This window comes from Indicator indicator, chromosome 10 (genome assembly GCF_027791375.1).
Source record: "Indicator indicator isolate 239-I01 chromosome 10, UM_Iind_1.1, whole genome shotgun sequence".
NCBI lineage: Eukaryota > Metazoa > Chordata > Aves > Piciformes > Indicatoridae > Indicator > Indicator indicator.
In genome coordinates, this window is record NC_072019.1 from 26,796,081 (window position 1) to 26,809,430 (window position 13,350).

Below are 13,350 nucleotides of genomic sequence, written 5' to 3' on the forward strand. Positions count from 1 at the left end.
TCACATCCAGACACTCTTTTCAAGGAGAAGTCCTCTTTTAAAAAGCCTTCATTTATTTATTTGTAAATAAATAAAGGAAAAAAAGGATTGGGGGGTGGGGAGCGGCTTCTGCTCGGGACCCCCCGTTCATGCTGGTGGTGAATGAACAGCCCAATTTTCGAGAGAAAGGCTCGTTTTGATTAAATCTGACATGCTGCTGCTAACTCCATGCTAATGTGAAATAATTAACATAATAGCCATAATTAAAAGCACGCTAACAATGCCATAAATTTATCACACAATTTTACTAGCTTTCTGCCCCTAACTGCTCTCTCATCGTTAATTAAACGTGTTGCCTTTTACAGAATGGATGTTTAGACATTTCCAATACAAATAAATCCGAAACCGTTTTGGAATCGGAACCAATTTCGTTCCACACCGAGGTCTGCCGGCTTTACCGGCATTATCATTAAAACAAAAATAAAAAGAAAAAAAAAGAAGAAAAAAACCCGGAAAGCACCACCACCAAACAAACAGGTGCAAATAGCGGCCTTAATACACACACACACACACACACACATATATATGTATACGAAAATCTGAATCTTGAAAAATAACGGGGGAGGGGATGTCCAGGCTCCGGGGCCACTGGAATCTTTCATCCCGGCCCCGGCCGGAGGATGTTTGTGTGTGCCCCTCCTTGAACGTGTTTATTTTCCATCGATTTCTTCCACGCTGCCCCTGTCCTGCCATCCCCTTTTATCCCTGCACGTTTATAAACGAACCGCAATGCTGGTTTAATCCAGGTCAGGTCAACGATTTATATAACTCATTAGTGAAAGTAATAGGCTTAAGGAGCTGAAAGAGGACACCTTTGGTTTCTCTCTCCTTTAAAACGATTACAGAAGCAGAATTCGCCCCAGCCTTGCCTTTCCTCCTCAGTTCCCCTCCCCCCCGCCCCGCTCCCCCAGTACCGATTTATTTTTAACTCGCTCCGCAGCCAGGATCTGGCTTTGCCATATTAGAATCAAATTGAGTTGTAATTAATTTTTCCCTCTCTCTCTCTCATAACTTGCTCCGTCCTCCCTTTCCCCGCCGCTTGCCGCGTCTCTATTTGACTCCATATCGATCCGGACGATAACAGTTTGTTTTTCTCCTGTTGCTAAATCCATCTGTCTATATGGGCGCCCACTTTCTATCCCTGCCGCTGTCATTATTGTGGGTTTCCGCCTCCGCAGAGGCCCGTTTAATTATTTTACTGCTTTGCTGGACTTCTGCTCACTTCCAGCCCTTGAACTTCGGGGGTCTGGGGGCTCCCAGGATATTTCGGGGAAAGTTTCCTCTTTTACATCTTTAGCTTTTCTCCCTGCCCACTCCACCCGAGTGGACTCCTAAATACTTCCCAGCCGGGTGAGCTCCTACTTTCCAAAACTTGACTACCTGAAGCCTTGCGAGTCATAACCCTGAAGCCTGGCTTCGGCCCGCGGAGAGGTGCGGAGAGACACGGAGCGGGGTCGGGCCGCTCAGCCGGCAGCCGTGATTGAACAGGGGATTAGCACAATAGAGCCCTAATCGAGGGGAAACGTTTCTTTTCACGCTAAGCGCCGTAATTAATGGTATGAATCAATTAATTTTACTTTTATTGTGTCGAAGAAAAGCGCAACAAACGAAACAGGGGGTCGAGGATTCGGGCTTTTTTTTTTTTTCCTATTTTTTTTCCATTTGTGATGCAACGAGGAGGGGGCAAAATGAGTGTGAGTGTAGGAATGTGAGTGTGAGGTGTACGCGTGCGGAGGCCGGGGTCACGGTTCGTGGAGATCCACCAACAGAAAGGCGACTTTAGGGAAAAAGAGACACACAGTAACACCATTCGCGTTTCCTAACCCATAACCGATGGTGGGAAATTGTTTCTTCCTGGCTTTAATTTTCCCAGTTGCATTGTGTTTACCGAAATCCGACCACGCGGAGAACTACAACAACGAGGGTACGGGCGATGAGAATTAAAAATCCAAGCCGGGGTACTGGGTTCCTTCTCCTGGGCACAAAGAGGCAGGGGTGGGCAGCCGGGCACCCCCCCCCCCCCCTTTCTCCTCACCCCGCCGGGCGCTTCTCCCCGGGCTGGGGCTTACCTGGAGCCGCGTCAATATGCTCCTCACATTCACACACACTCCCTCATTTCCTACTTTTTCATATGCTAAAGCCCGAAATAATTAAGTCGTTAACACCTCTGGAAAAACAATAAAAGGAAAAAGAAAAAAAAATAAAGAGGGAAGGAAAAAAAAATACAAAAATAAAAATAACCCGGCTAAAAGCTTCTTTATTTATAGTTTCCCTTAGTTACTTTAGGTCGGTTTTATTTCTTCCTACGACTACAAGCATAGATTAATCAATAGCCGATTTCTGATCCTCCACTCCCAGCTGGTGCTGCTCTTGAATAAAGAAAAAAAAAAAAAGAAAGAAAAAAAAAAAGAAAAGAAAGAGAAAACGACGTAAAAGTTGATTTTTTCAGATCCCCAAACTTGGTGGGTTTAAGCGGCATTTCGGCACTGCATCCGCTCGGCCGGGCCGGCTGCTCCCGGGGTGCACCGGGAACGGCAGAGGCAGCGAAGACAGCCCCGGGAGCGGCAACTTTAACTTGGGGTGGCGGATCCCGGTGTCCCGGAGAGTCCCGGTGTCCGGCGGGTGCCGATGCCCCAGGGGGTCCCCGACGGGGCGGGCGGGCCGAGGGGAGCTGCCGCTGCTCTTTGTTGACAAGTCCATGAAACAACTCGAGTTTTGGATGACTTCACAGCGGGGCGCCTGACGTCACGCGGTCACGTGGCGCCGCCTCCGAGTATATCTTTAACGGGAAAGTAATCTATCAGGCAGTCGGGACCGCCGCGCTGCCAAAGTGGCGAGAGAGGGCCCGCGACACCCCGGCCTCCTGCCCCCAGCCCCGCCCGGCCACCGGCAGCTCCGTCCCCTCCCTCCGCCAAGGGGGGGGCGGAAAAAAAGCCCAACCAAACAAACCAAAACAGGAAAAAAAGGAGGAATAAGGGGGGGGGAAACCCCAAACAACCCCAAAACAACAATCCCGAGCGGAGGGCGGCAGAGCAGCGTGCGGCGGTGCCGCGGAGCGGAGCGGTGGAACGGAGGGTGCCCGCGGAGCTGCAGCGGCGGCCTCATGCCCGGCGCCCGCGGGCGCGCATCGCGGCGGGCGGGAACCAACGTCGCCGCCTGACCCCTGATGCTCGGCGGCGGGAACTGGGCGCGCAATCGGAGGTGACCGGGCGGCCAAGGCAACCCCGAGCCGCGGGACGCCGCGGACGGGAGAGGAACGGGAGCGGCCGCCCCATGCCCCGCGGGGACGGCACCGCCGAGGGGGGCAATCGGGCCACTCGGGTTTAGCCCCAGGGACCGTTCGGAGGAGCGGCGGCGGGAGGGGGGCGCGGGGGGAGCCCGCCGCGCCGCCGGGTGCGGGCGGGAGGCCCCGCCGCCGCCACCACCGCCGCCGCCACCGCGCCCCGTCCGCCGAGCGGGGATGACCCTGTCGGGAGGCGGCAGCGCCAGCGACATGTCCGGACCCACCGTCCCGGCGGCCGAGGATGTGGATATCGACGTGGTGGGCGAAGGCGACGACGGGCTGGGCAAGGACAGCGACGGCGAGGCCAGCAGCCCCGCCGCCCTCCCGCGCTTGCCGCTGGACGAGGCGGCGGAGCTGGGGCTGTCCGCGGAGGCGGGAGCGGGCACGGAGAGCGGCAGCAGCGGCAGCGGCAGCCCGGCCGAGGCGGGCCCCGGCGGCGCGGTCGAGGGCGGCAAGGGGAGCGGCGAGGAAGGGGCGAGCGGCGGCGGCGGGGCGGCGGCGGGACAGAGCAAGCCCAAGAGCAGCTTGGTGAAGCCGCCCTACTCCTACATTGCCCTCATTACCATGGCCATTCTGCAAAGCCCACAGAAGAAGCTGACGCTCAGCGGCATCTGCGAGTTCATCAGCAATCGCTTCCCTTACTACCGGGAGAAGTTCCCCGCCTGGCAGAACAGCATTCGCCACAACCTCTCCCTCAACGACTGCTTCGTCAAAATTCCTCGGGAGCCCGGTAACCCCGGCAAGGGTAACTACTGGACGCTGGACCCGCAGTCCGAGGACATGTTCGACAACGGCAGCTTCCTCCGACGGAGGAAGCGCTTCAAGCGGCACCAGCAGGAGCACCTGCGGGACCAGACGGCGCTGATGATGCAGGGTTTCGGTGCCTACGGCCTCGCCGGCCCCTACGGCCGCCCCTACGGGCTGCACCCCGGCGCCTACACGCACCCCGCGGCGGCCGCGGCCGCACTGCAGTACCCCTACATCCCCCCGGTGGGGCCCATGCTGCCGCCAGCCGTGCCGCTCCTGCCGTCCAGCGAGCTCAGCCGCAAAGCCTTCAACTCCCAGCTCAGCCCCAGCCTGCAGCTGCAGCTCAACAGCCTAGGAGCCGCCGGCTCCATCGTGAAGTCGGAGCCCAGCAGTCGCCCTTCTTTCAGCATCGAAAACATCATCGGCGTCCCGGCCGCCAGCTCGGCTGCCAGCGCCCAGACTTTTCTGCGACCTCCTGTCACCGTGCAGTCGGCCCTGATGGCCCACCAGCCGCTGGCGCTGGCCAGGACCACCGCCGCCATCGCCCCCATCCTCAGCGTGCCTACCAACATCATCGCCGGGCAGTTCCTGCAGCCTGCAGCCCCCGCCGCAGCCGCCGTGCAGGCCAAGTGGCCGGCGCAGTAGCCCCCCACCAACCACGGAGCAAGTAGGCCCCCGGGGGCAGATGCTGCAAGCCCCGCCGCCGCCGGCCGCCCCCTCGGAGGGGCTCCGGGCTCCAGCGGGCAGCGGTTCCCCCCTCACCCTATCCTGCCATCCCCGCTTGTACATATTTGTATTAAAAATTACTGACGTTGCTTTCGGGGTTTTTATTTTTCTAAAGAGACGAAATGACAGTTGCAATTAGGAGCCACGAACTTTCATTTTTTTGGAAGGTTCCGGCGCTCCCTGTGGGTTTTATCAAAAATAAAAGAACAAATTAAATTAGAATGTATAAAAAATAAGGGGGGAAATTTTAAATATTAAATGAACGAACAAAAAGGGGAAAAAAAAGAATTTTGGAGAAAATAAAACACGCGAAAAGAAAAACAAAGGCGGCAAACGCTGTTGTTCTATTATAGAAGTCTGTTTATATATGGATGGATGAATATATGTATTCTAAATGTTATCCCTTCGTGTTGTACACAACTTTGTAAATAAATTTTTAAACGGCTCTGCCCGGCTTTGTGTGCGCGGCCTCTTCTCCGAGCACCCATTTGGGGAGGTTGGAAAAACGAGCGGAGCTGTGGGTTTCGCCGGTGCTGTGCGGGAGTGTTTCCTTGCGGTACCTCCCGCAGATTCGGGATGCTCCGGACGCGCAAACGTAGCGAGCGGCTCAGCTCATTGTGAGAACGGCCGCGAAGAGACGGCCACCGGTTCTCTGCCTTGGTGCCGGTTCCACCAAGCTCCGTGCGGGGCAGGCAGGCTCCCCGCGGTACTTCCAGGACGCTCTGGTCGCGCAGCGTCAGCAACTAGCCCTGATTCAACCAACCGACCTTCCAAATCCAGCCTTCCCCAGAAGATCCTAATTTCCCTCGACTTTGTGATCCCCCCCCCTAAATCTATTAATTTTCCGCAGCCTGATTTCGACTCTGCATCTCGGTGATGCGGGATCCTACCCCTTCACGCCGGAATAGGTACGCTTGGGCTTGGCTTTCGCGATAGTTAGAAGGGGAATGGTTTGGAATTAAGGTTGGGGTGAGCTAAGCAACGTTTCTTTTTAATTTCTTTATTTTTAGTAATAAAATAAGCCTTGGCCATGCGGTGTGAGAGCGTGGATCTTGCGTTTAGATCGGGAAAATAATCGGTGTTTAACAACAGGTGAAGGGAAGGGCCTTTCCCAGCTAATTCCTAATAACTAATTTTTGAGGGAGATGCGGAAAAATAAATAATTTATGTGCATTTTCGGGGCTAAACTGAATATTTTTTTTAATAAATCGGCAATATTTAAAGCCCCGCTTTAGGGGGTTTACCCTGGCGGATTCTCGGGCCCTCCCGCACACTGACAGGGCTCGGTACTCTATTTTTTTCCACACAAAGCACTGAAATTTTGGTAACCTTGGTGGATTTTATTTTGTTTTGCTTTTTAATTTATTTTTTTCTACCTAAATAATTCGCTGCTTTTGTTAGGAAAAGAGGCCGGGGTAAAAAACGACGGGCTGAGGGAGGAGCTGGACCAGGCGCTTAATTTCATCCCCTTAAAATGGATAAATAAATAAATAAAGGTGTCCTTTGCTTTCCCGGTAAATATTATTCCTTCCTAAGTAAATATTTAGACCTCGGCATACATCGACTAAAATAAAACCAAGCAGCGCGGTGCTGAGATCGTTTGAACTTTATAAATAAGGACTCGCTAAATCATCTGGCAGCGAAAAGGGAGAAAGAGGCACCTGAAGGGAGCCGTGTGGGTGTGCCAAGCAGGGCCCTACATGGGCACCCGAACACCAACGGGGCTAAATCTTTTTGTGCGGGGCGGCTCTAACAAGTTGTTTTGCAGTTGTGTCGGGTTAATCGGTTCTACACACACAGCAACCGGGGCTGGGGGGTGGCGGGAGGGGTGAACCGTGCAACCCGCGCCCGCCGCGGGTACCGGCTATATTTAGCGGATCCCCCTGGGAAAAGGGGAAGAAGCCTCTTCTTGAATTCGATTTTTGTGTCAAGAAGCTGCTGATCCAGGGCTTCCAGAGGACACCGGATAACAGGGGCTCATGCCATTCCTCGGCCTTTGTTACTCGGAACATCACTCGCTCATATTTCCCCACATAGCAGCAATACCTCGGGCTCGGCATCTGCGCGACAGTGGCGGCGGAACCTCACCGCCGCCTCGCCCCCGAAAAGCGCTTCTCTGTCTGTTACCTCCGTCCTCTCTCCCTCTCTCTCTCGTCTTCTCTCTCTCTTTCTCCCCCTCGATTTCCCCCTCGATCGCAGAGGAGACCCTGCGGCGCTGAAGAAGCCTTTCCCGGGGAAGGGGCGATGGTTGTTGCCCGGACAGGGACTGGGACTCGGGAAGGACGGCGGCGGAGAGCCTTCCGTCCAGCAGCCTAGTCCCCGTGGCAGCCGCTGCCTCCCCGCAATCGTGGGGCTGCGATCACCGTGGACAGGTGAAGGCTCCTGGTGGCAGAGGCGGAGGGGCTGCAGTAGCGCACCGGGGCCTGCAGGGGGCGCGGCGGCCCCCGTTGCACCGGCGGGGACCGGGCGCGCCCCCGGCACCCGGGGCCGGGAGCACCCCCGCAATCCCCGGAGGGCATCCCCGGACGGCTGGGAGCATCCCCACATCCCCCCGCAACCGGGGGAGCGTTCCGAGGAGCCGAGAGCATCCTCAGTGCCCGGAGCTGCTCGGGACGGGACCGCGCTAGGAGCGCTCTTGCAGCGGGCGGCACGACGAGGCGTTCCGGAGGGCAGTCGCGCAAAGCCACCGGTTGGGCTCGGGGAGGGGGAAGACGTCGGTCCCCAAGCTGGGGGAGGGTTTGCAGCCAGAATATCGAGCGACTTTCGGTGCTGCAGAGAGACGCAGCCTTTACCGAGCCGGGAACAACCGGGGACAGTATCTCCTAGTAAAGTTTCCGCAGCTGCTCACTTCACCCAAGTGACAGAAAGTTGTTTGGTTTCGTGGTTCTTGGTTTTTTTTTTTTCGTTTGTTTGGTTTGGGGTTTTGTTTGTTTGTTTTCTTTTTTCTTTCTTTTTTTGTTTTTGTTATTTTGTTTTGTTTCGGTGTTTTGGCGATATTTCTGTTCTTTTTGCTTTCATAAATTTATCGGACGCATATGGCCAAAGCTGACACGGCCGGTGACAGATGCCTCTAAAGTATAATCCGTGTCATGTCGATCCCCGGGGTGTATTGAAAATAACTATCTCCTAAGCACCGAGGAAAAGGTCCATCCTCGCAGCCCCCAGAGTTTACCCACAGCCATCCTGACCCCCTCCCCCCCCCCCCAACTCTCTCATTATTTATTATGGCTGCGGACTCGCCGCTCTCTCCGCCCGGGGGAAGGTGCCGGGGAGAGCACAATAGGCTACAGATAGGATCTGGCCCTAATCCTTCAAACCACCACCGTGCTACAGAAAAAAGAAAAAAAAAAAAAGGACGCGATGGGCTCTTCAGGGTCATTTCCTCGGCTAATGCGGGGCTCCTGGGGAACCCTCTCGCTTTCGCAGCCCCCATCACCTCCTTTGTTCTCCAGGCAGGAGCCCCAGTCTTTGCGCTATACCCCCTCCACTCCCCCCCGACACCTTCGCGGCTGGCAGCACCTAGAACTCGGTAATGGGCAGCAACGGGTCTAGTGGCCGTGTCCCCGGAGGCAGAGCCGCCATAAAGCCCAGGGACCCGGCCGCTCGTTCCTGTCCCCATGGCGGGGAAGAGCTCGGAAACCTCACTCCGGAGCTACGGGAGGGCACAGTTGGGTTGGGAAACGTCCCGGAGTGGGAGATGAGAGCTGTCAGAGACCTTTTCTTTTCGGTCTGTCCCATGGAGAGGTGGCCGGAGGAAAACATCGAGAAACCTTCGGGGCAGCAAATCCGCCAGACCGGGATCCCCGAGAGAGGGCGAAGGGGCGAGGGAGGTTCCTGGGCCGGGGCTGGGAATGCGGTTCACCCCTGTCCCCACCCTGCCAGCCCGGGCTCCGTGTCCTGGGCCAGCTACAAAGACGGGAGAGCGTTTCGGTTTAGAAATAACCATCCATCACCCTTCGTGGGGCCCTCGGAGGGGTCTCCCAAGCCGGGAAAAATACAACAGACTTGCTTTAGGAAGGTGGGAGGTTTTCCTTCATCCACTCAGGGCCTGGGGCAGGGGGTAGCTCCCGGGGGACTGGGGAATTCGATGGGATTGTGCCTTCTCTGGCAGTTTTAGCAAAAAGTATCCTCGTCTGAGGCCCGTCCTTGCCCGTTTCTGGGAGGTCAGCATGGCCCAGGAAGGCAAAAAATCTGCCTCGACATTTTTGGCGGGGCATAATTCGAAGCGATTTTAAACGGCAGAGGCTGGGGAAATCCAGCGAGAATGGCACGGAAGTTACGCCGGGTCAGCAGCCGCGGCCAAGGCAGCTTCTCGGGAACGGCGCTTGTAGTTCAGCACATTCTGCGTTTGAAATGTGCCTGCTTAAACCTTCACAGTGCTTAACCCTGCGCGGGATGCTCGGTCTGGAATTGTGAGCACCCGTGTCACCCCCACAGCCAAAAGAGTTTCCCTTGGTCTCATCTCTTCCCCGAGCCGGGAATTCGTTCCACTGGCCAGCCCACCCGCGATGCAGCTTTCTTGTTACCCAACACCTCTATTTCAGGGACTTTCACTGAATTACGTTTTTTTAGTCCTAAAACATTAAGCGTTATGTACTTACAGATACTGAGCAGGATATTGAAATACTTCCACAGGAAGTATTTTAGTCAGTGACTGTTCAATGTAGCAGGTAGAGATGAACTTCGCACGTCTTCCCGACTGAACCGGGAACAGACTCTTCAGCCATAAAATGCACTTAACAGTCTATTTAATAGTGGCGAGGTCCTTGAAAATGCAATATCCATGCTAATCGCGCCTTTTCCTAAATCAGAAATGAAAAATAGGTCAGCGAGGGAGAACCTTCCCCTCCCATTTAAAATGTGACATTTAATCTATTTAAATAACTAAGTAAACTTCATTAATTCAGGGTTTGGTAAGCAAGTGGCACTTCACAACTTTAGTGAGATGGGGGGGTGGGGAGGGAAGGGGGAGTGAGAAGAAGAGCTCTTGAACTCCAGGTTAAACTGAATCCCTGTTTCCTCAAGCTTCAGCAAAATGCAGAAAGCCGGGACAGGCGAAAGCCGCTCAGCCTGTCCACTCGCGTAAGAATGAACCGTCTCGCCCGGTTTAACGGAGGGCTCGGAGCATCCCTCGGGTGGGAGACTCCAAGAGCTTTTCCAGCGCGGGCAGGAGAAGCTTCACGGTGCCCCCAACTCCCCAGCACGCACCTCACCAGTACTGCCTGCTCCCAGAACGGCAGGAATTTAAGAAAACAAACCTAAAGCCTCAAGCTTTTCTAATTATTAAGTGCTGGAATTTTAGGGGAAAATTAAAGGAACTAAACCTCATCTCCCTGCAGGTTTGGGTCATGATTTCACACACGTTTATTTCTCTTGCTGGGGAAATGAAGGTTCGAAAGAACGATGGAGGCTTTCAGAGCAAAGCCTGACAAATGCTGAATTCCTGAGGGTTTTATAGTGCCAGAAACTCGAGAAAAGGTCAGATGGAGAATCTGCGATTGAAAACGTCTCCAGAGTTTGTTTCTCGGCTCGCTCCTGCATCGCGGCTCAGATCAGCAGCTAAATCCTAGACGAGTTGGAAAGCAACTTTTTATAGCAGCAGCCTCTCCCAGGACTGCTTTCCTACTTCGGAACGACTTTTCTCATTATCCTGGCCGCATTTCACTCCAGATGCAATACCCGGGAGATATTTGCTTCACCACTGCTCGGCTTTCCATCTACGCCAAGGGTTAAAGAAAGCCGTTTATCTGCTCATTATCGGCTTCTCTTTACTACCCAGCACCAAAACTGAGCCCCACTCATCTGCTACCCCGCGTTATCAATGTGTCCTTAATGCCTTTTCCAGTCATTGATCCGCTCAAAGTCACCGCAGAAATACTAGTGACAGAGACTCAATTCCAGGCGACGTGACCGATGCAAGTATTTAGGAAGCATTCAATAAAGAAGCTTGCCCGGGGAGTGAATGATTTCACCTTGCAACAAAGAGTGCTCAGCTAATTGAAATAATGCACTTGAATCTGCAGCCGGCTGCTCCTGCTTCCCTGAATCAGCTCCAGCACCAAACTGTCAACAAGCAAGTAAAATCCCAAAACTCCTTTCCTGCTCCTGCCCTCTTTCTTTCATTTTTTTAAATTATTGTATTTTTTGTTTGTTTGTTTCAGTAGGAACCCACAGGCAGTGCCAAGGGACTTGGTGCTGCTGTGCTGTATTCCTCGGACTCATGGGAACTATTTTTTTTTAATTCTGGGCATGGAAACTCCTGGAGGGAAGGAGAGAGCCTAGAAGAGGATAAAATTAAACAGGGACTTGCCTTGGTGGTTCTCCACCAGACTCAGGCTGGAATTCACTTTGCATCCCATATTTTTAGTGTCATACGGCCAAGCTATGGTGGAGTTTAGGATGTGGAACTCTGCCCATCTTCTAATCTTTTTGTAGCTGAGGGATTTTTAGGACTGTACTTATCTCACTGATTTCTCATCTCCAGACATCCCTTAGGATCTTAGTAATATCCTAACATGGAAGCATTTTACTTAGCACTGATAGGAGTGATCAAATACAAGAGATTTAGGTAAAATATGTAAGATTTGATGATCCATCATCTGCCATTTTCAATAGGATTATGGTTCCAAACAGCCTGACAGACCAGCAGACCAGTGTGCATTTTTGTCTGCTTGTATAAAATCACTAAATTTCAGCCTCATCACACCTCCTTGAGGTAACACTCTCAAATGTTCTCAGGTGAGAATGCTACAGCAGGAGTCAGAGAGACCAAGTAACTGGCACTCAACTCAAAAATTGGTGGGAAGTGTCATTGCTTTGGAAAAACTTCCAGACAAAAAGCCATCTCTGGTAGCAAGCAACATTGTCTGGCCCTAGTGTCTAGTCTAAAACAAATAATCGATGGAGAAATTTGTTTTCCTGTCATCTCTGGTTACTCTAATGTTTCTATCGTAAGTGACAAGCTACTTCTCAACCATACCCATTTTGGGTTGGGTTTAAATCCTTTATAACTTTCGTTCCTGAGAATACAGGCCAAGAAGAGCAGTTCAGTTCATCTGGAAGGTTCAGCCGTGAATGCCTCAGTGTGTTGTGCTAGTTGTAAAATAATCAGTTTTCTACTATATTTCTTGTTCTCACTGCTGTTAGATGCACAACCAGAAGAAAACCACAGCAATCTAAAGAAAACCAGAGACCACGCTTTTAAATATCATTAAGGGTTGTATAAAGATGATGTAGGATAATTGATGTTATACTGCCTCAAATGCTGGGTTAAGTTTTGGGCTCCTCACTACAAGAAGGACATTGAGGTGCTAGAGTAACTCCAGAAAAGGGCAACAAAGCTGGTGAAGGGTCTGCAGAACAGGTTTGGTGAGGGGCAGGTGAGGGAACTGGTGTTGTTCAGCCTGGAGAAAGGGAGGCTGAAGGGAAACTTTCTGGCTCTCTACAACTCCCTGAAAGGAGGTTGCATCCAGGTGGGTTTTGGTCTCTTTTTCCAAGCAGCAAGTGATAGGACAAGAAGAAATTGTGCCAGGGGAAAATCTTCTTTACTGAAAGAGTGGTGAGGCATTAGAGCAGGCTGCCCATGGAAGCGGTAGAGTCACCATCCCTAGAAGGACTTGAAAGATGTGTAGACATGGCACTTCACAACATGGTTTATTTGGTATGTGGTATTCAGTTGATGGTTGGATTTGATCTAGAGGTTTTTCCAACCTCCAAGATTCTACGTACTTTGTCAAGACCTTAAAGAGAATTAAAGCATGTAAAAGTGAAAGGTTGTAAAAGAGAGGCCTATGGAACCCAAGTTTTTTTTTGTCATGTTGATTCCCATATATTGTCTCCCAGAAAGGCTGAGGAACCACTCCCAAACTCCCTGGCATGGCTCAGAGAATCACAGAATAGTTTGGACTGGAAGGGACCTTAATGATCACCTAGTTCCAGTCACCCTGCAGTAAGGAGGGAAACCTTCAAGTAGACCAGGTTACTCAGGGCCCTGTACACACTGGCTTTGAACACATCCTGAGTCTGGGCATCCACAACTTCTCTGAACGACCTTCTCCAATGCCTCACCACCCTCATTTTCCAGCTGCTCCCCTCCTCCTCAAAAACGGACAAAAAACCCCACTTAGATTCAACACCAGAAAGAAAAGCCATTTTTCCCCATGTGTCAAAATTGTATTTTCCACCACTAATATTCACTGTTCCATTTTCATGCTTCCCTTAATGCTTGCAATAGATTTAAGCACTGAAAGGATGTTTGTGAGCAGGGTAAAGACGAGTACGCACCCATATCTGACAGAACCAACCCAGGGGAAGGAGAGCTGGGGGCAGGCTAGCCAGCCCACACCAGGCTCACACACAGGGCTAACATCACTCCCACGACAGCCACCGTGAGGTGAAGCTAAATCATCTTCAGCTTCCCCAAAACCTTCGAGGTAGCCCAAAGAACTACTCCATTCCTATGCCCCACAGTCGTCACCAAACCCACTTCTCTCTCACCTGAGGGAAGCCGCCATTTCCCGCCTCCCCGCGGCGGGCGGGGCGGCGCAGGCGTAGAC

The 13,350-nt window shown here is 52.7% G+C and overlaps 1 protein-coding gene across 1 annotated transcript; it reads left to right on the plus strand.

Moving 5' to 3' along the window:
* The first annotated feature begins 3,499 nt into the window (after positions 1 to 3,499).
* FOXD3 (forkhead box D3) lies at positions 3,500 to 4,714 on the plus strand. The gene has a single exon (XM_054384318.1). The coding sequence runs from the start codon at positions 3,500 to 3,502 to the stop codon at positions 4,712 to 4,714; it is 1,215 nt and encodes a 404-aa protein (XP_054240293.1).
* Positions 4,715 to 13,350: the final 8,636 nt, after the last annotated feature.